Genomic DNA, 21,711 nt, shown 5'->3' with positions numbered 1-21,711 from the left:
GGCACAAATTTGGCCGTATTTGGCTGAGACGGCCTAGGATGAAATTTGGCCGTATTCAAATGAGTCAGTCACGATCGAAATTTGGCCGTATTCAACTGTGTCATCCACGACCGAAATTCGTTCGACTTCACTTGAGTCGACTCCGGTCAAAATTCGGTCGTGTTGGCCTCGACCGAAATTTGGCAGAGTTGGTCCTGGCCCGAATTTTGTCGTATTCGGCAGAGTCGATCGTGACCGAAATTTGATCGTATTCAGACGAGTCAATCTCGACCTAAATTTGGTCGAATTCAGTCATGTTGGTCATGACCAAAATTTGGTCGAGTCGGTTCTAGCCCAAACTTAGCCGTACGAAATTTGATTATATTCAGCTGAGTCGGCCGTGATCGAAAATTGGCCATATTCAGCCGAGTCGGTTTCGACCAACGGATTTAGCGGAGTCAACCCTGACCGAGATTTCACTGATTAGGCCCTGGCCCAAGTGTGGCCATATTTGGCTAAGTCGGCTCTGGCCAAAATTTGATTGTAGTAGACAAAATCGGCCTTAGGCGAAATTCGGCCGAATCTAGTCAAGTCGATCTCGACTGAAATTTCTCCAAGTCGGTCCTTGCCCAAATTTGGTCACGTCGTCCTCGACCGAAATTCGTTAAAATTTGGCCGAGTCGATCCTAGCTAAGATTCGGCCGAGTCGATCCTAGCTAAGATTCGGCCGATTCGACCCTAGCCAAAATTTGGCCGAATTCGACCAAGTCGAGCTCGACCAAAATTCGACCGGCCTCGACTGAAAGTCAGTCGAGTTTGTCTTATGTTGAAATTTTGCCTTGTTGGTCCCGACAAAAAATCTACCAAATTCTATGGTGTTGGTCTTATGGACAAAAGTTTTAGAAAAATTCAATTTAAATTTATTTTATGAAAAATGGATTTTGGATTTTGAACTTGATACAAATATTTGGATATGGATTTAAACTTGATCCAAATATTTAGATCGAAAATCTAATCCAATTATTTGGATCCAAAATGTATGTGGATTGGATCATTAAAAATCCAATCCATGATCACTCCTAGAAGCAGGTATATAAATGTGCAGTTTTGACCCTGGTTAGACAAAAACTTAAATAGAAAGATGTGGTCATGATTGAGTAATACAAGGTTTACTATTTAATTTGTTTGCATTCAATTTTAACTGTTTGTCTGGGTCCTATCCTGAGAGATGGTTGAGAAATGGTGTGATGGAGGGACTTCCTATTGGGACAATGACAGCGGAGCCAGTGGTGGTTACAATGTGCTTTCATTCTCTTCAAGAATTATTCATACAAAGATAATGCAAAAGAGTAATTATGGTTTAGTGGATGTATGTGTATATTTCTCTCTAATTGGTAACATGTTAGTATTATACTTATTCATTTGACTTATTGAACACCTTATGAAAAAAAAAATGAGGAGGAATTGAGGGGCAATTAACGATAATCCCTTTAATCATTTTCATAGCAATTTCAACTAGTTAGCATTTGACTGATTGAACACCTTTAGAATAAAAAATAGGAATTGAGGGCAATAGAACAATAAACCCTTTAATCATATTCATAGCTTTTTGCAACCCTAGCATTGTTTTACATTTAGCACAACTCTGAAAGTGGATGAAATAGGTTGGAACTAGAAATGGAGAGATGTAAAACATGCCACTAAAATAAATGAACAACTTTTATGAATGCTCATATTATTTGGAAGAACTTTAATTAAATGATATAAACAATTACATCCTAAGAGGTTAGAATGAGATAAATTAAGATATTAAAATATGATCTTAATCAAAGGATAAAGAGAATAAAATATGATATTAATGAGAATATTAGTGTATGAGATAAATGAGACAGAAAAAGATAAAGATATTAAAATGTAAGAAAATTATTAGAATATGAGATGCCCAATATGATAAGTCATGAGAACCAATAAATAACCCTATGATCCTATACACCGCATTAAATTATTACCTTCAACCTAAAATATAGTTTGGGATTGAAGTAAAATTCATACATAGTTAATGATTTTGTGGAACAATATATATATGTGTATATATATATATATATATATATATATATATATATATATATAGATATAATGTTATTAAAACTGGTTATGGCGGAAACTGGTGACGGTTTTTCAGCCTGCCGCCATACGAATGCGGTGGCGATGCAAGTTTCTTATGATGGCCCATGGCGACCGCTTTTTTCACAACGGGTGGCGGGTGCGGAACGGCTATGGCGAAAAAGGCGACAGAGTGAAGAAGTAGGGGCAGCGACATGCTGAGAAACCCTACTTGCTTGTGAGATGCAACTGAGCATAACGTAACCCTAATTGTAGGGCTGAATACGTTCTTTTTCCTGTCTATTAAGGGAGTTAAAAGCCCAACTAATGTTTAATTAAAAATTGGGCTAGGCCCAATAAACATTTATTTTAACCTAATACCCCACTAACCCTTCCCAAGTTTGTCTTCTTTTTCTTGAACTGGCCTTGCTGCTTGGTGTTGGTCGCCACCACTCATCGTCGGTAGCCACTGTCCATCACTGGTCGCTGTTGATCTCCACCGCTCATCGGTAGTTGTCGCCTTTCACATTCTTCTAGACAAAATATAAATTCTTTTAATTATCTATATCCATATATTATATCTCTTTTAATTCTAATATTTCCGCCATAACCTGTTATTGTTTCCACCATAACTTTATAAAAGATTTATAGGGTATCCGATGTTTTTCGTTATTCAATATTAATAACACTATATATATATATATATATATATATATATATATATATAATTTTATGATTGGAAGGTTTTAATGTCCATAAAAGACTTTTATGATTAATTAGCCTAATTTTTTCTTGTTTGGATATTCAACGTAATATTCTATATTTTGTGCATTGATTATTTTAATATTATTTATGATGATATCATAATTGTATGTTTTGTTAAATATACCAGGCTTAGATACATTTTAATATTAAAACATAATATCTCTTTTGACAAAAAGGAATAAATGTCTCCTTTGGTTCTCATAGAGTTAGTTTAGTGTTGGTTAAGAAGTAAACTTTAAGCCTAACTCAAGCTCAACCTCATAAAACCGACTTGTAAGTTTAGGTTTGCACTAACTTATATAATGTAAATTGGTCTTATTTCTAATCGATGTGAGACTTTCAACATTCCACTCCTCATGCCGAGGCATATGCATCTCAAGCATGGGATTAAACATTAAGGTGTTCCGATAATAGGTGGGACAATATACCCAACAAATAACAAACTTTGCTAGGATAGATTTTAACTCTTGGTTTTGATACCATGTTAAGAAGTGGACTTAAGCCTAACTCAATTTACAAAATTGACTTGTAAAGTGAGGTTTGCACCCACTTATATGCTGTAAATTGACCTTATTTCTAGTTGATGTAAATTGACCTTATTTCTAGTTGATGTTCGACTTCTAACCGTGCCCTTTGACAAGGGAAAAATGTGGCATAAACAAGAGTGGACAATGTGAGATTTTGAGCTGATCTATCAATAGGACGAAAAGAAAAGATAAAGTTATGAATGTTATGAAAGAATATGTGATTAGAATTTTACATATTTTGATGTTGTAATTTATGATTTATATATGATAAAATGTTGATAATGTCATGTTTTATGATTTATGTATTGATGAAATGTTTATTATGCAATATTAAGGTTGTCATACTCTAGAGTCTAATCTATCATGAAAAATAATTATACCATGCTAATTCAACATTTGAACACCATAACTATTTAAAATAGTACACAATAATTCTATGACTATATAATACCTAAGCGTAGTAGTGCATGACTAATATAGGCTCAAACTATACCGAATAGACTAGTCAAATTTTTGTCTTCAATCCTCTAATCACATTGTTTCCAAGATCTTCATCACCATCCAATACTTCCTCAACTGAAAAATGTGCGTAGTCAATGTTGGCAAAAAAACTATATGATCAAAGATCAAATGCATCTAGAGTTGGACTTGTTGAACTTAGTCCAAGTAGGTCAACATTTTGGAGCCTTATAAGTAACTATTTGCATTAAATTGTCCTCTCCATCAAATTTCACAACATCTACATCTTAAACACTTCATATGTAGGTTTGGAGCTTTCTGAGGTATCTAATGAACAAAGAAACATTGTCCTCTCTATTGTTGTTTACCAAAATGTTACAAATTTAATGTCTTTTTATTTGTCCACCCATAAAACATTATTGTGCAATCTGTTCTCTTTTACTCATGGATATTCTTGAAGGACTAGATAAACTTTTTGCACTGTTTGTTTGAAAAGATTCTTTCTATCATCATGATAATTGGAGATTTGTAGTTAACACCATATCTCTTAATCATCTCACATTTTTGAAAAAGCTGTATCTCTAATATCATTGTATGAAATGACAATTGTGTAGAAAAATTCAACACTTGAGCATCAACTTTTTCTTTATTTCCTTTCTTGAATCTGAAAAACTCCTTCATTCAATGTCTTTGAGCAGTAATTGCATTTAACTTTTTTTTTTGTGCCTAAAACATCTACGCCATGTTTCCACATGATGATTCATCTACATTGGCATCACAAGAATTTGAACTAGTTGTTTCTAGATGTTTTAACTCTTTCGCAACTAACCATGAAATATAAAGAAAAAAAATTGAACGAAACCATGGCCTGAACTGAACAGAACAAAACTAAGAAAATTTTTTTATAAAAACACAATAGAAGCAAAGTGAAGAAAAAAATAAGAACTGATGTTGCGGCTGGAGAAGAAGTGAAATAAAGAGCAAAGGAACGAAATGAAAACTTACCTCATCGTAGAAACGAGATGCAGGCTGGAGAAGATGCAGGGCAGCAACGACCACTGTGCAGAGGATACATCGCGAAACAATGGCGATTGGAGAAGATTCAACATAGTGGCCTATCAGGTAAGATGTGAAACAGTGGTCAAACAATGTGTGGGGTGTAGAGTAGGAGATCACAAACCTCATCAAACCAGAGAGTTGTATTCAAACACGCAACAAACATAGAGATTGAACCGAGCCTTGGTTTTTTGAAATTTTGTGTTTCAATGTAACACAAGTTGCTTTTGTGCTGAACTCGCCTCATTCACTATAATTATTTATGTATGAAATGCTTGATGTTGTGTCCCTACTCACTGAGACCTTTCATCTCATTAGTTTAACTTGAAAATGTTTTGGATTAAACAAAGCATGAAGAAGCAGGAGTATCATGCAATTATGTCCTCCCGTGTGGAATATTTTTCTTTTAGATTTAGTTAGCACATTATAGCAACATATTATTAAGAATGACAATGTAGGTTTGGTATTTGGTTGAAATTTTATGATTATATATATATAGGACCCAGAAGCAAACATTTGAAGGCATTGTACTAATTCATTCAGGCAAAGCTATATCAACTAACAAGCACACTGTTTAAGATATGATCATGCCCAGATAGGAACAGGGTGGGTGGTATGTGGGAACAAACAATAGCAAAAGAGGATGATTCGTCCTTTCTTGTTCTAGTGTGGGTGAGGGAGATACAGAGAAGGGGAGGCAGTGTTGTTTCTACACACATGAAGATTGTCTTATTTTTAGAGAGTAAAGTGAGTATTTGGTGAGTTTAGAATTTTTAAATCTTTGGGGGGAGTCCACTTAGATTAGTTTGATTATGCAAGTGCATATGAAAATAGAGAATCACAAGTTAGACTTACAACACATATTTAGTGAAAAACGAAAACGTTGAATTAGAAAGACATTATTACTATATCTCTTTATATGATTGAAAGGGATATTTGGTGTGAAATTTCGTCAATTCTAAAAATATTCATTCAGGGCTATATTATTCAATGATGGCTTTTCCATCCTGAGTTATGTTGCTCGTTGCAAACAGATTATGATACAAATATGTTGTCCCATGAAATGCTGTAGTACCATATACAACAAGTTTATTTGTTGCGTTTGTTTCTTCACAGGACTGTTTTATTAGTGTATAATTAACAGATAATTTGGTTATCCTTTTGTAGGACAAAGCAGATGATGTTGACTGGATTTTTTACTTTGAAACAGATGTTCAATGACATGTTACTTTGAGTGGTTGAAGGATTGTTATAACACTTGTTGATCTGGAAAATAATGAACTTTACCTCAAGGGATTTTAGTTCGGTTTGTTAAATAATATGCATGAATAGTTTTAAATTTCCTCTTACCTGAATTTTCTTCCTATAAATTAGAAAAAGATGTCATCAATGTTAAAGAAGCATTGTTGTCCTTTCTTTTACTGGAGAGATGAAGTAGTAAGAAAAATACAGAATTGTTTTATTTATAATAATTAAATAAATCACTTTCTAATAATTTCAATTTGTAATAATCAATATTTTTAAGAAAGAGTATAACAATATATCAATTATTATAGAGAATTTACAACATTCACCAACCCTTGGTAATTGAATGTCAATTATTTCTCATGTATAAGATTCTAAAATTTGTCGGAACTCCTTAGTGCCGATGTCTATTACCTGAAATATTGTAGGGACATGAATTATAATCATTAGGCTTTTGTTAAAATTATCTATGATGAAATTCATCGAATTCAATGTTGATTACTAATTTGTTATCATAGTATAATTACATTCGGTTTTCAACCTTTATTTTAAGGTTATAAAGTATGTTATTCATCTAAAATCTTTTACACAGATCGTGTAAGAACTCGAAATTTAACGTCTACACTAGAATGACGTACTTTATTATGTTTTTTTTTTTTTTTCTATTAGTAGGTTTTTTCCAAGAGATACGAGTATCATAATGTGGATTTTTTTTTATCAACAATTTAACTTTCATTATGAAATCTATGGTCTTTTTATTGGACTTGATTTCAAGTATTAAGGAATTTTGTTGATTGCACATTAAGATGAGGTGTTTGAATAATAATAATTCGATTTACATTCATCTTTGTTACAGACAATAAAGTTTTTCAATTTCATAAGTTTGATTGCAACCAAGTTAGTTTTATACTTATCTAATGTCTCATTTCTTTTAAGTTTTACATTCTTTTCTACCTTTTTTTATCTTTTAGTTTGTCGACAATCCACTCAAGCTCCCTTCTGCCTTTGCACTCGAGGGCCAATTTTCGCTTGGCCCGAGGAAACATTTGCACGTCTCCATTATCTTTGGGGAGGCTTACGTTCTATAGAAACTGTCTACCTAAGACTGTCCCTTGGCCCGTAGGTCTTGGCACAAGATTAGAATTCTAGCTCTTCCAGAGTGGTATCTCACTGATGGCTCTGGCCCCCCAGAAGAAGGTCTTCTTTGCCCTCCACCTAAGCTGTGCAGGAAAAGCCCATTCCCCGTTAAGTTTCTTTTTGATGCATTCATCTCTTTTCTTATCAAAGTTTGAGTCCAATGTTCATTTGTTATGACTTCTAGAATTAAGGTAGGAATTTATATGACATTAATGTAGTAATAAAACTTCAATGTATTTTCGAGAGATTATCGATGTCGATATATTGGAAAATAAAATATTTAACATAAATTCCTTTTTCCTTTCTCGACACAATTGATAAATTTTCAAATAACACTTATCTCCTAATGAGTGAGTTGTCTTCTTCGATCCTATTTTGACCATTCTACAAAGATAAATGTTGTAACGAAAAGAAGAGAGTTCCTCCACTTGAAATATTTAAATAAGATTGAAAAAAGAAGATTATGTTTAATGAAATATGACATTTAAGGTGATATAAACATGACAACTTTTAGAATGATACCATTCGTTTTTTTTTTTTTTATCAGGAGGATAATCAATAAATAGGACCTTTAAAAGCTTTAGGATCTAATTACTGTGATTAGGATTATAATAATTAACAAAAACAAAATATCCAAATATTTGACAAGGTGAACTTGACACTTGGAAAATAAAAGAAACAAAAGGCAATAAATACTCAATAAATTGATGTTATTTAAGAAACAAGAAGTGTGTAATCACTTGACAAATTATGTAGCTATTAATACAACCACTTTCCAATATATTTTGAAAGGAAACATCTTAATAAGGAAGGTTATACCTACCTCTAAAAAATTGTGATTATTTTTATAGAATGAATTAATCAGTAAATGATATTTTACATTTGTATGAAATTGCCAATATTTATGTTTTTAAAATCATAAGTTAGTTTCGATAAACTATTTATAAAAAAAGTCAAAATTAGTGATTTAATATTTTTGCATGTATTATTTAATGTTAGAATTATTAAATATTTAAAAAATTATTAATGTTTATATTTTGCAATTCAATTGAATTTTTTTTTAAATGTTTCGAAAATGAAATTTTGTATCCAGTAGATTTTTTTATGTTAAATCTATTTTAAGAATTTAAATTTAATTTTTTTGTCATCAAATAAAGCATATAAGAAAATGAAGAATTCAATTGAAAAATGTGAAATTTCAGGTATAAAATTTGTTAATTGAATTTAAAGTCTGTGTTATTTAATTACACTGCAATACTGAGTCACGTTGAATGCATTTACTGTTTTGGGTCATTATTTATAACCAATTACTTCGATCGATTTCATTTGTCCTTAGGCAAAAACATTTAAACATAGTGAAAAATCTATGCTATGAAATGTAATTTTTAAGTTTTATGTAGAATAAAGATAAAAAAGCTGAACTTCATAAGCCTAAGCTGAAATTTTTTAAAAAATAACCAAATTAAAACTAAATAAAAATGAAAAGCCAATTTAATATTTTTGAAAAAAATAGGGATAAAAAAGTAATTAAATCTAAATTCTAATAAAATAAATTTCTTAGGTTTAATTATTACATTTGAAAATATTGTCAGTATAAGATGGTGATGAAATTTTAATATCTAAAATAGACGATATCTTATATATCTTATATATAATATTATATATAATAAGAATATTATCCAAATAAACTATTCAGTACCTTTCACGTTTCTTTTTGTTTCATTAGCAACAACTTCTAACTCACAAAAAATAAAACAATGGTGGAATAATATCTATGCACCAGAAAACACAGAGAAGCGCTTTCCACTGTTCAATGTCCGAATGGAATTCATTCTTCCACGGTTGTCGTGTCGACTACAACAAAACGTGCGTCACGAATCCAATATAATAATAATATTAATATAATTTAATAAAATAATGATATAAATAGAAATCAAAAGTCACGACGCGATGATCGAGGAAGCATTAGTATGGTGTAACTGCTACGAAGTTAGTTCCTTTCAATCTCCGTCGGTTTCACTATCTCCATTTCGCTATCGCAATCATCTTCACCGTCTTCTTCGGAATGCGCCATTTTCATCTTACATAGTCGCTCACAGGTTCCTTCCTTGATACTGTTTCGTTCTTCCGCATCGCACTTTCGAACTCTAAATTTCTCTTTCTGATGCTACCGTCGATCTAGGTTGTGGAAATTTCGAGAAGCTTTTTACTAAATGTCACGTGATATACTTTGGATCAAGAGAGAGAGAGAAGTAACTAACTTGTTATTGTATGTTCAGTCGCCAATCGGAGTTTGGATTGTGGAATTTTAGTATCTTATTACTCAAACCTTTGAATCGAGAGACAGAGAACTAACTAACTTGTTCTTGTATGATCAGTCGCCAATCGGAGTTTGGATTGTGGAATTTTTAGTATCTTATTTGAATCGAGAGAGAGAGAGGGAGAGAGATAGAGAGAAAACTAACTCGCTTGTTCTTGCTGATGCTTTTACTTGTACCTGATTATTGATATTTCTGAATTTCGTTGAGTGTGAGTGAAAGTGTTTTCGTGATTATTTAGTAATTTTGATTAAATTGGACAAAGATTGAGTTGAACACTTGAGTAGTTGTGTTGTGACTACTAGTGCTTTTTTGGTGAGCAGAAAAAAGCGGTTTTGTGAGAAGCTTGTGTCCAAAATGGCTAATTATGAAGGACAGGCAGTTACTAGTGGCAGCGATGTTAGATCAGGGAGTATGATTTTTGTTCCTATTTTGGAAGATGGAGTGTTCCGGTTTGATTGTTCTGTGAATGATCGAGATGCAGCGTATCCCAGTATTTCTTTTGCGAATAGCAGGGACAGAGACACACCTATCTCTACTCAGAAGGTTCCTTTGTATATCCCTACGTTTGAGTGTCTTCTAGAGCAGCAGGTTGTCAAACTTGAGGTCAGTTACTTTATTTGCTCCTGGTAACCACCGATCTTTTCGCTGTAATCTTAAAAATATTGGTTATCTTTTAAATTTGAGAGTTCTAGTTTGCTGGCTTTGTTTGCTGCTGTCTTTTCCCTGGGCTTCATAAATTGATTGAATTTGTTTCTGAACCAGCTGCCTGTAGGTTCCTCCCTTTATGGAACTGGAGAAGCTAGTGGAGACCTAGAGAGGACTGGCAAAAGAGTAACTCAATCTTATGGAATTTTTCTTTATTAAAAAAGATTTAGTTATTATTTGCATACTGATCAGTTATGTTTCCTTTGCAGGTTTTCACATGGAACACAGATGCATGGGGTTATGGACCTGGAACTACATCCTTGTATCAATCCCATCCATGGGTGTTAGCTGTTCTTCCCAATGGTGAGGCACTTGGAATTCTTGCTGACACTACAAGGCGCTGTGAGGTACTGTAATATGTGGCCTTCTGTAATTTATAACCTTCAACACAAGTCTGTGTTCTTATTGCAATAATCTGTTTAATGGTCATCTGGTTGCTCATAAGCAGATTGATCTGAGAAGAGAATCAACGATACAGTTAGTTGCTTCATCCTCATTTCCTGTCATTACGTTCGGCCCATTTTCTTCACCCACTGAAGTGTTGATATCCCTATCAAAAGCAATTGGTAATTTCTACTAAAAAATGCAGTGATAATTAGGTAACTGTGCGGCAATTATGCCTCTCCATCCTTTGTCGAGGGACTCTACATAAGAAGATTTTGTGCAATTTTTTGAAAAACTAAAGTCTTTCATCATTTTTGGAGAGTATTCCATAGCTATAGAAGAACACATGAATAGGCTGATGAAATTTATACCTAAAATATAAGAAGATTATCAATTTGTAATCTTCAAATTGAGAAAGCATGTAATATTTGTTTAGTATAGTCTTCCTTTAGGTCTGCGTAAGGGATACCTATACTTTACGTATTAAGTTCATGAAGAACTTTTTTGAAATTAAATTTTTTTGCATGTATTAGGATGTGATCAGTATAATGTACAACACTTTCCAGCTTCAACACTTTCCAACTTCAACACTTTATAAGTGTTGTACATTATACTGGTCACATCCTAATACATGCACAATATATATATATATATATATATATATATATATATATATATATTATAGAGAAGTTTAATCCTAAAGTAATAATTACAAAGGGATCCTTAGAATCTTCTAATTACTTCTCATAGTACATTTAATATCCTACTAATATATATTTACATTTCTTTGTCAGGAACTGTATTTATGCCCCCAAAGTGGTCATTAGGCTATCATCAATGCCGTTGGAGTTATTTATCTGACCAGAGAGTTCTGGAGGTACTTCCTTTCTTCTTGCACTCATATATGTAGAAAGCTGTAGAACCTGAATATGACATGTGTTCCATGTTCTGACTGTTTTTCCAGTAGTCTTTTTTCGTGAACTATCCTTCTGGTTAAAAATAAAAGAAATCATTAGTTCTAGTTGGTGTATCTGTATTTCAATATGTAAAAGATATCTAGCATTTTTGTATGGGATGATACATGCTTATATGGCAGGGTTTGAAGGCATACCGATAAAATTCAATAGATATGGTAATCCAGAATCCCTGGGGTTCTTAGGTGTGTAAAAACTGTTTAAACTATTTGTTTGAAATTGAATAAGAAAATCCATAGTCATTAAATGTAGAAATCACATCATCCAGGCAATCTTTAATAGCTTTCAGCTCTCATGCTAAACATGATTTTCCAAATTTTTCATGGATAACAGATAAATAATAAATTCGGGTTTGTAGACATTCAAAATAGCTAGGAATGCATTGCTATGAACATAGTTTTGTAGATTCTAACTTTAGTTTCTCAGAAGCATGTTTTGCCTTGGTAGTAATTTTAATTAAAATTTGCAGGTTGCAAAAACATTCCGGAAAAAGTGTATACCTTGTGATGTGATATGGATGGATATTGATTACATGGATGGTTTTCGTTGTTTCACCTTTGACAAGGTAAGTTTTGTACTCCTAGAAAAAGGACCAATAATCAGTTTACAGTTATAGTTACGTTTCTAGATCTTTCTAATTATGAACATGAATTGATTTGGTGATTAGGAAGTGCAACATATGTCTCAAAGGGATGTATTTGCATTATTTGTTATATAAATTTGTTTTATTGGCTTGTATTTGTTGGTAATTTGAAAATTGCGTAGTTTACTTTTGGGTTGTTCATTTTAATGTATGTGATAATATTGTTTCTTAGAAAGTATGTGATATTTTTCAGGAGCGTTTCCGAGATCCTACATCTTTAGTGAGAGATCTCCATTATAGTGGTTTTAAAGCTATTTGGATGCTTGATCCTGGAATCAAGCAGGAGGATGGTTATTTTGTATATGATAGTGGTTCTAAAAATGATGTTTGGGTCCAAAAGGCAGATGGAACTCCTTATGTTGGTAACGTCTTTCTTTTTGAGATGAATATTCCGGTACTTCTGTGGTGCCTGTTCATGATCTTACAAAACAGACCTGCAATGTTTTTTTACATCAATTATGACTGTTCATCCCTTCTTTTATTCTTTCTGTGATGCATTATCCCATATATACATTCTCAGGGGAGGTGTGGCCTGGACCATGTGTCTTCCCTGACTATACACAGTCAAAAGTTCGTGCATGGTGGGCAAATTTAGTTAAAGATTTCATTTCCAATGGTGTTGATGGTATATGGAATGATATGAATGAACCTGCTGTCTTTAAGGTAATTATGATCATGCTGGTTTCTTTTCTTTGAATAATATGACACAATATTTGACCCAAATCTTATTATTGTGGCTCTTGATGTGTTCCATTTCCATCTTCCTTACCCATTTCTTTTCTAGGTTGTTACAAAAACAATGCCCGAGAGCAATGTTCATAGAGGAGATGGTGAACTGGGGGGTTGTCAGAATCATTCATTCTATCATAATGTAATATACCTTTTCCCTTTATTAAGATTTTGAAGCCACATGTTTTTCAATCATAAACTTGTCAAAGCACTTTGATTCTATTATTTGGCACTGCCTGCATCTTGACTCTAATGTTAGTTTATAACTTAGATTTGTTAAGTGTTTTTATGTCTTACTTTATAGGTATGACGTGTTGTTAATTATTATAGTTGTTCTCTGTAGGTGTATGGTCTACTGATGGCAAGATCAACTTATGAAGGCATGAAACTAGCCAATGAAAATAAGCGGCCTTTTGTTCTTACCAGAGCTGGATTTCTTGGCAGCCAAAGGTATGCTTCAACATGGACCGGAGATAATCTTTCTACCTGGGAGCATCTTCATATGAGTATCTCAATGGTACTTCAGCTGGTGAGATTCTCAGCAGCATGGATGCTACTTCACTTGAGCAACATTGTCATTTGATGTTGTCTTAGTGCCATTAACTTCTGCAGTTTCTTGCAAAGCTTAGAATACATGTTTTTACTCAACCTTACAAAATTAGTTTGTGAGGTTAGAACTTCTCAAACACTGTAAGGACTAACTTGGTCATATTGGTAGTCTATATGAGATGAGATCTCAACAAGAAACATTTCTGGACACATTGTATGTCATCTAGCTGGATATTAGTCGTTACAACCATTATCCAATAGTTGCTAGCTTAAGTTTTGAAAACTTTAGTCACCCATATGACGCTTTTAATTGGTGCTACAAGACAGTACCTTCTTAAGACAAGGAATCTGACAGCAAGTGGCAGTCATTTTCTAAAAGGTTATTTTAGATATTGTCATATAGACAGTATGTTCCAAGTTTTTGTCAAGTTGTGATATGCTTTATTCTCGTAAGATTTATGAGCATACCATTTTTCTAAATTTTTTTCTTCAAAACTGTCTGCAGTTTGAATGAGATCCTATTCTTATATAGTGTTATGGGTCTTTGTTTTTATATAGTGTTTAACTTTGTCTATTCTATCCAATGTGAGACTTTGACTCACACTTGAACTATTTTCAACAAATATTTCTGATTTATTCTGTGAAATCATTTTCAAGATTTTTAATATACGAGTACCACATAATTAAAAAAAGCATTGTGACAACAAATGTAGATAGAAACAACTCACACTCACTATTTATATATGCATTTAGAAAATATTTAATAATGATTTCCAATTTTAATATGGTGTTTAAGAAAGTTATAATATATTTATTTTATTTTGTGAATTATATATATATATATATATATATATATATATATATATATATATATATATATACATACATACATATATGTCTGTGTGTGTACAAATTGTCATATTGGATGTGTCATATCCAATACTGGTATTATATTTGTGTATCATACTATGTAATCAATACTATTAAATGCATCGAGATGAAATGTAGGACCATTTATGTGTCTTCACCTATTAGTTTAAGCTTTTGGAATTACTTGTTCATGACATGCTATTAGACTTGCCTATAACCAAGTGGTATAGATTTCAATCCTTGCTGCCTCCATTCTTGTAATAAAAAGTTGGATCTTTACAATGATAGGACAACTTGAGAGGTTTCATGCTTAAAATCATGGATGTGTGTTAGAGATACAATGTAAAATCATTCATTCATCTTCACGTAATAGTTTAAGCTCACGTGATTGTTTGTTAATTTGAATATATGTTATGTTTCCCTTCATAGTTTGCTTCCTTCTGTTCAGGGACTTAGTGGTCAGCCACTTTCAGGTCCTGATATTGGTGGATTTGCTGGAAATGCAACACCTAAGCTTTTTGGAAGGTGGATGGGTGTAGGTTCCATGTTTCCCTTTTGCCGAGGTCATTCTGAAGCTGCCACAGGTGACCACGAACCCTGGTCCTTTGGGGAAGAGGTTAGGTCATCTTTGTCTGTATAAAATCACTATCCTCTATCAGTTTTCATCTTATGTGTACATTTATCTAAATTGTATGCTGAAATATTTTATTATTACATATCACATGGAGTAACTTGAAAACGATCAAACTATATGAGAGAATAGATTATACTGACTTCATATTTTGAGAAAATCAAGTACATATTTTCTTTAAGATAAAAACTCTTTTTTTGAGTAAGTTACCTCTATTTCAAGAAAGTGTTTTAATTGTGGGTCTACCAAACCAAGCATGGGGACACTGCGTGAGTACATACAAAGTTTTCTTTAACTTGGACACTTCATTCATGTCTTCAATAGACCTAAACCCTAGAGAAATCTCCATGTATAATTCTTCCTTTAGATGTCGATGCAAGAATTTTTTTTTTTTACATTAAATGATTTGGCCTACTCGTACCCTTCGACACACATCTTCTTTCTCCACAAGTGGGTTTCATGTGCCATGCGTTTCTGGCACGTGATGGCATGTCCGACTGCTGTTCCTGCTGCCACAAGTTTCTCCAGAGTTGCCATGAGGTTTCAGTTTAAGACCTGCCACCGTTTTGCACACTCATTACCATGTATTCTTTTCTAGAGCATTACAATTGTATTCTGCTACTTAATCAGGATTTTATTCCTTTAATGGTAATTTGTTATTAATATTTGCTTTTGACTATATTTTGTGTGACTAGATATTTCTTTATTAGAAGCAACATTATTTATTTTTTATGCAATCCTTTATGTGACAAACAAGAGGATGGGACAATATGCAGCCCGTATAATTGTCACATAATGAAATGGTGCTTTGAGCATCTCTAACTTTAGCTCTAACTTTTAGTGTGAAGAAGTGTGCCGATTGGCACTGAAGAGGCGATACCGTCTGATCCCTCTTATCTACACTCTTTTCTATTTTGCTCACACAAGAGGCATTCCAGTGGTAACCCCTACTTTCTTTGCCGGTGGGTTCATGTCTTTGGTTCATGATATACGAGCTTACTTTGTACATATCATGATTTTTTACATATTTGTGTACTGATTTTGCTTTTGCAGATCCAAAAGATCCTAGCCTGAGGAAACTTGAAAATTCGTTTTTGCTTGGTCCAGTCTTAGTGTATGCAAGGTTGGTACTTCATTACTTTATCAGTAATGTAGATAACACTACTATATTTTGTAGATATAACTGTACAGGAAATATGCTGGCTTTTCTGATTTTTTTTTTTCATGCTGACCGTATAATTGGTATTGCCTTTAGTCATCAAGAAAGTGAATGATTAAAAAAAGTACATTTTTAAGTTAGATTTCATCATGGTAAATCCCTATATCTTTTTTTTTTTTAAACTCATGCTAGGCATCACTATAATCTTTGACATTTCAGTTAGGCTGACACCCCAAATACATCTATTGTCATCACATGAAAATATCATTAAAAACAAATTTTTAGTAAGCAGAAAACATAAAATTTATTAACCATATGAATATTTGAAAGGTACTATTTTTGTACAAGAGAAACAAACATAAATGATTGTATTCGCTACTGCTATATGCTCTGTTTGATTTTATTTGTTCATCTCTTTGAATTTCAGTTGATTCCTCTTCCCACCTTTATCTGATCCAGTCCACTTTTTCTTTGTTATAAATGTAATATTAAAAATGTGCAATGTTTCGTTCCTTCATTAACAAACCACGTTTCTAATTATTGGGGTCTTAGGACCTATGCTCCTTTTCAGGGTCGCCTCATGTTTAATTAAACTTGAAGTTTTCCATAAAGCTTTATAACAAGTTACTATGCAAATTTTTGCTGCTTTAACATGTTATTTGTATATTGATCAGCACCTTACAAAGACAGGGGTTGGATAAAATGGAGATTAATTTGCCTAAGGGAATATGGTTGAGTTTTGATTTCAATGATGCACATCCGGTAAATGATTTTCCTGCTCTTTTGGTTTGCATTTTATTTTAATATTATTTTTATTTATTTTTGTACAAAAATTTATTTTATTTCATGTTTTTGTTTTGTCTTGAAATGTCAGGATTTGCCAGCTTTATACTTAAAAGGTGGCTCAATTATTCCTGTGGGCCTCCCTCTTCAGCATGTTGGAGAAGCTAATCCCTCAGATGACTTGACCCTTCTTGTGGCTTTAGATGAACATGGTGAGTCAATGCATTCAAACTTCCCTTGGCATGCTTGTTGAGATCTGCATTCTTCAGATTAGTGTCTTGCTCTCAAATGCCATATGAATATGATAATTTGCAGAGTGTTGTAAGGAATTTCAGATTAAGCTTGTTAAAATAGTTTATGATTCCAATAAGTTCTTAGCTTCTTTCGAGGTGCAACTCATCTAAACAAGCAATTTATGACATAAGCCCTTACAAGACAAGAACTTGTTTAACAAGTGTTTAATGTTTTTACCCAAATGAACCCTTAATCATTGACAGGCAAAGCTGATGGTGTTCTGTTTGAGGATGATGGTGATGGATACGAATTCACAAAAGGGAATTATTTATTAACACACTATGTGGCTGAACTTAAATCATCGGTAGTTACTGTGAGTATACACAAAACTGAAGGATCATGGGAAAGACCCAAACGCCGCCTTCATATTCAGTTATTGCTGGGTGGAGGTGCAATGGTATGTATTTTTCTGAGATGAAACTATGAAGAATTTGAAACCTGTTTCAGAAAGAAACTGTGAAAACTGTGTTTGAGTGTGTATCTTTTATTACCTAGTACTTTGGTTTGAATATTTTTGAAATTGTGTTATAAACAGCTTGATACATGGGGAAGTGATGGAGAAGTTCTGCAACTAATGTTGCCTTCAGAAGACGAGGTGTTGAAGCTAGTATCTACTAGTGAGAAGCAATACAAGGACCGTTTGGGTATGTGCTTGTTAAAATATCCTCGGTTGATTTATGAATATCAATTTCAGTATATAGGTTAGGTTAGTTTTCATTTTCAGTTTGGTTCTTTATCTTTTATTCTTTTTCTCTTAAAAGTTCTATTCCGTTCTTTTTCTCTTAGAAGTTCTATTCCGTTCTTTTTCTCTTAAAAGTTCTATTTGACTCTTTTCTGTCAGTTCTTATAACATCTCAGGTTGACTTTTTTGACGTTTTAAAACTACCGATAGTTATTTCACAGGAAAAAACAATTTTTTGGCAGTGTTTAAACCAACAAAAAATGTCAACCTCAATTTTTTTATATGTAGACGTGTCAGAAAGAACTGAACTGAATCATTTTAAAAGATAGAAGATTAAAATTGAACATTACAAAAGATGAAAGACCAAACTGAATATTAAAATAAGATAATATTAAATTGAACATTACAAGTAGAATTTAGCCTAGTTTATATGATATGTATGCTTGTGTTGTACAAGTTCTTATTTTCTTGACCATTATTTTCTCTGCAGCACATATAACATTTTATTCTTGACCATTATTTTATTCTTGATCTAATATGTATTTTGTTTTAAGATATTTCTTGGTTTAGATGTTCTCCTTACTATTTCTGTGGTGTAGTTTGCATGTATTTATATCTGCTTTATGGTTACTTTTCCCTTTGTTGATAATTGTCTCAATTTAGTCTTTTGTATGGACTTTTAGTTCTTCCACCCCGTCCGTGAATAGAGTTGAGGCTGATCAATTGTTTATCCTAGAAATTATGTTGTATTTTACTTTTGTCGAGCATGCATTCAAGGGTCCCATAACTGCCAATTCTATATCAAGTTGTGCTACATTCTGCTATTTTTTACTTGGCAGAAAATGCAACTGCAATTCCTGATGTAGAAGAAGTTTCTGGACCCAAGGGAACAGAGCTTTTAAAAACTCCCATTGAACTGAAAAATGGGGAGTGGGATCTTAAAGTTGTTCCCTGGATAGGGGGTAGAATCATCTCCATGACACACATTCCTTCAGGTACTTTGATCATGATTTTCAATATATTTATTTTGCTTTTTTAATGATTGGGAATGTACAAGTAGCTTGTATTTTCTCCATGGCACTCTGATGAAATAATGTATGTTGTTTATAATATGCACTATAATGTTCATGATAATAAGGAATCTGCTTTCAGGAACACAATGGCTCCATAGTAGGATTGAGATCAATGGTTATGAGGAGTACAGTGGTACGGAGTATCGTTCTGCTGGGTGTTCTGAGGAGTATTCTGTCATTGAGTAAGTTTCATAAGTATTTCCATTTCATGATTTCAACAAGGAAAGTTTATTGTCAAGGAATAATTGAAAGGCGAAGTAGATCCTTGAGTATACATTTTTAGGATGGTATTTATTCTTGTCCTACTCCCCTTTTCATTTTGATATTTAACACGTATTTCGTGGAAATCTTTTTTTCAGTCGAGAACCTGGACTGGTGGTGTTAGAGGGTGATATTGGTGGAGGATTGGTTCTTCAACGTCATATCTATGTTCCAAAGAATGTTGCCAACATCATCCAGATAGACTCTAGTATAATAGCCCGCAGTGTTGGAGCTGGTTCTGGAGGGTTCTCAAGGTTATATCTGAAGCCTCTTCTCTTTTCTCCTTACTATAGTACCCATTGTATCTCCTTTATGATTGTATAGATACATATATTTTGGCAATTTTTACGTTTCCAAACAATTTACTCTTTCAAAAGTAGCTTTGGATATATATCTCCCAAGACATATCATTAACTCAAAAATTTCATGAACCAACTGTCCTAAAAGCTTGTGCAGCTCTTAGGCAAAGTGTGGATAATGCATAGGCATACTTGTGCTGAAATTAAACATTTATATTTGAAAAATGAGGCTAGCAAGGATTGACCTCTAGTCCACTGGATACAGATTATGATACCATGTCATGAACCTACTTTACAAAAGCTTGAGTTCTTAGGTGAAGACACGAAAAGGGTTTTATATTATATTTCTAACAGAATATGTTTCACAATTGATTAATTTTCATCAATAATCTGAACTTCACATATATTAATTTTCTTTTTGTGATATTTTTCTGGTGTTTTTCACTATATTGTGCACGAGGATTCAAGTGGAAAGTTTAGATCTTAACGACAATATCCTTCTTGTCTTTTATTTTCTCTGCTGTATTGTTTCTGTCAGTTGTCTCAGATGCTATAACTTCTACTGTGTTTCCTTGTATTTTCTGTAGGTTGGTTTGCTTACGAGTTCACCCAACGTTCATTCTTTTACATCCGTCTGAATCTTTTGTTTCATTTACTTCAATGGATGGATCGGTGCATGAAGTCTTTCCTGATAGCGGGGAGCAATTCTTTGAAGGAAACCTCATTCCTAATGGTAATATGGTCATTTCATCTAACTCGTTAATACCCATATGGAATGTGGGAACTTCTACTAGGATGAAATCATAAATAAAATAATAAAATTCAATATATTTAATTTTTTTATAATCAAATTATAAAAATGAAGAGAAACTGGCATGCTGGCTTCTGTTTTAGCCTTTAAACATGAAACCGGGTCTGAAATTTCAGCATTTCAGTTCTTGTTTGGAGATTTTAGGCTTAAATACAATTTTAGTCTTTATAACTATTCCCAATATTGGTTTTGGTCTCCAGACTTGAAACAGTTGGTTTTGAGTGCGTATAGTCATGGTGTTTTCAAAACTCCTAAGAATATGTCATGGTGTTTTCAAAACTACAAAGAATTTGTCCTGGTGTAAGGACTAAGGCCAAAAACTAAATGTAGGCATTGGCAGCGGGGACCAATTCTTTGAGGTTTCGAAATTATAGGAATTCAACCAAACATTTAAAGGATTAGGGACGAAAACCAAAAACTGAAAAAATGACAGGAATGTGTTTTGAAACGGACTTCTATTATTTTTAATTAATAGTATTCCTGTTTTATTTTTATCTGTTAAAATGTAATTATAACTGGGTTTGAGTTTAAGATGTGATGTCAGCCTTCAGACTTGTTTATTTCTGAAGATGTTTATTTTATGAAAAATCACAAATTCTCTTGAACATATTGTTCCATGAACAAACCATGAACATGGACAAATTTTAAGCAATTGGTGACATGCTGTTCTTGCATGTCTCATCTTTGTCAATCTTCTGAGTATGGACATTAGGTTGGTGTGCCCTTTAAAATTTTAATTTTAATTTTGTTTCAGGTGAGTGGAAGCTCATTGATAAATGTCTTGGCTTGGCACTGGTCAATCGATTTAGTGTAACTGAGGTATTCAAGTGTCTCGTTCACTGGGATTGTGGCACTGTCAACCTGGAGCTTTGGTCTGAGAGTAGACCTGTTTCAAAGCAATCCCCTCTTCGAATTTCACATCAATACGAGGTTATAAGAATCTCGGAATAACCAGGTATCTGGAATGTTCATAATGCTGAGTAGTGCTGCTACAAAACATGAACGTAAAAACTATCTATCTGAATTTCTGTGCTCTTTCCTTCTTCCTGTTCACCTGAATGCCTGTTGTGTGGTTGGACTTTAAACAATAAAAATGAGGAAGGAATCGTACAGGAGAAATGATGTATAACATATCTGCACTTCGAATCTCTTTAGGATCGTATACTATTTTGTCCATTGTCCAAGGAAGCGTTTTTACTCAGATTATATAAATATTCTATTTTTATAAAAGTAAAAATATTTTTTAATAATGATAATATATATAAGTGAAAA

At 33.1% G+C, this 21,711-nt stretch overlaps 1 protein-coding gene across 2 annotated transcripts; it reads left to right on the top strand.

Moving 5' to 3' along the window:
- Positions 1-9,064: 9,064 nt before the first annotated feature.
- On the top strand, positions 9,065-21,623 carry LOC114173419 (alpha-glucosidase 2). Of its 2 annotated transcripts, none has more exons than XM_028057801.1 (23): positions 9,065-9,370; positions 9,913-10,195; positions 10,355-10,423; positions 10,507-10,644; positions 10,746-10,863; positions 11,476-11,558; positions 12,125-12,220; positions 12,492-12,660; positions 12,819-12,961; positions 13,083-13,169; positions 13,371-13,556; positions 14,895-15,062; positions 15,919-16,039; positions 16,131-16,200; positions 16,911-16,998; positions 17,111-17,231; positions 17,517-17,710; positions 17,849-17,957; positions 18,835-18,990; positions 19,148-19,250; positions 19,428-19,583; positions 20,216-20,361; positions 21,194-21,623. In XM_028057801.1, exons 1-23 carry the CDS (start codon positions 9,222-9,224, stop codon positions 21,388-21,390), a joined length of 3,150 nt encoding a protein of 1,049 aa, XP_027913602.1. In that variant the 5' UTR covers positions 9,065-9,221; the 3' UTR covers positions 21,391-21,623. The 2 variants fall into 2 exon arrangements, with proteins under 2 accessions (XP_027913602.1, XP_027913603.1); XM_028057802.1 differs by lacking the exon at positions 9,065-9,370 and adding an exon at positions 9,464-9,540.
- Positions 21,624-21,711: the final 88 nt, after the last annotated feature.

Source organism: Vigna unguiculata, chromosome 2, assembly GCF_004118075.2.
Source record: "Vigna unguiculata cultivar IT97K-499-35 chromosome 2, ASM411807v1, whole genome shotgun sequence".
Lineage (NCBI taxonomy): Eukaryota > Viridiplantae > Streptophyta > Magnoliopsida > Fabales > Fabaceae > Vigna > Vigna unguiculata.
This window is presented reverse-complemented; position numbering and strand designations above follow the sequence as displayed.

Excerpts from the sequence above, each read along its gene's own strand:
- LOC114173419 (XM_028057801.1), top strand. The coding sequence starts at position 9,222 with ATGATCGAGGAAGCATTAGTATGGTGTAACTGCTACGAAGTTAGTTCC. Across the intron at positions 9,371-9,912 it reads TCTTACATAGTCGCTCACAG|AAAAAAGCGGTTTTGTGAGA; the intron begins GTTCCTTCCTTG and ends TTTGGTGAGCAG. Across the intron at positions 12,221-12,491 it reads GTTGTTTCACCTTTGACAAG|GAGCGTTTCCGAGATCCTAC; the intron begins GTAAGTTTTGTA and ends GATATTTTTCAG.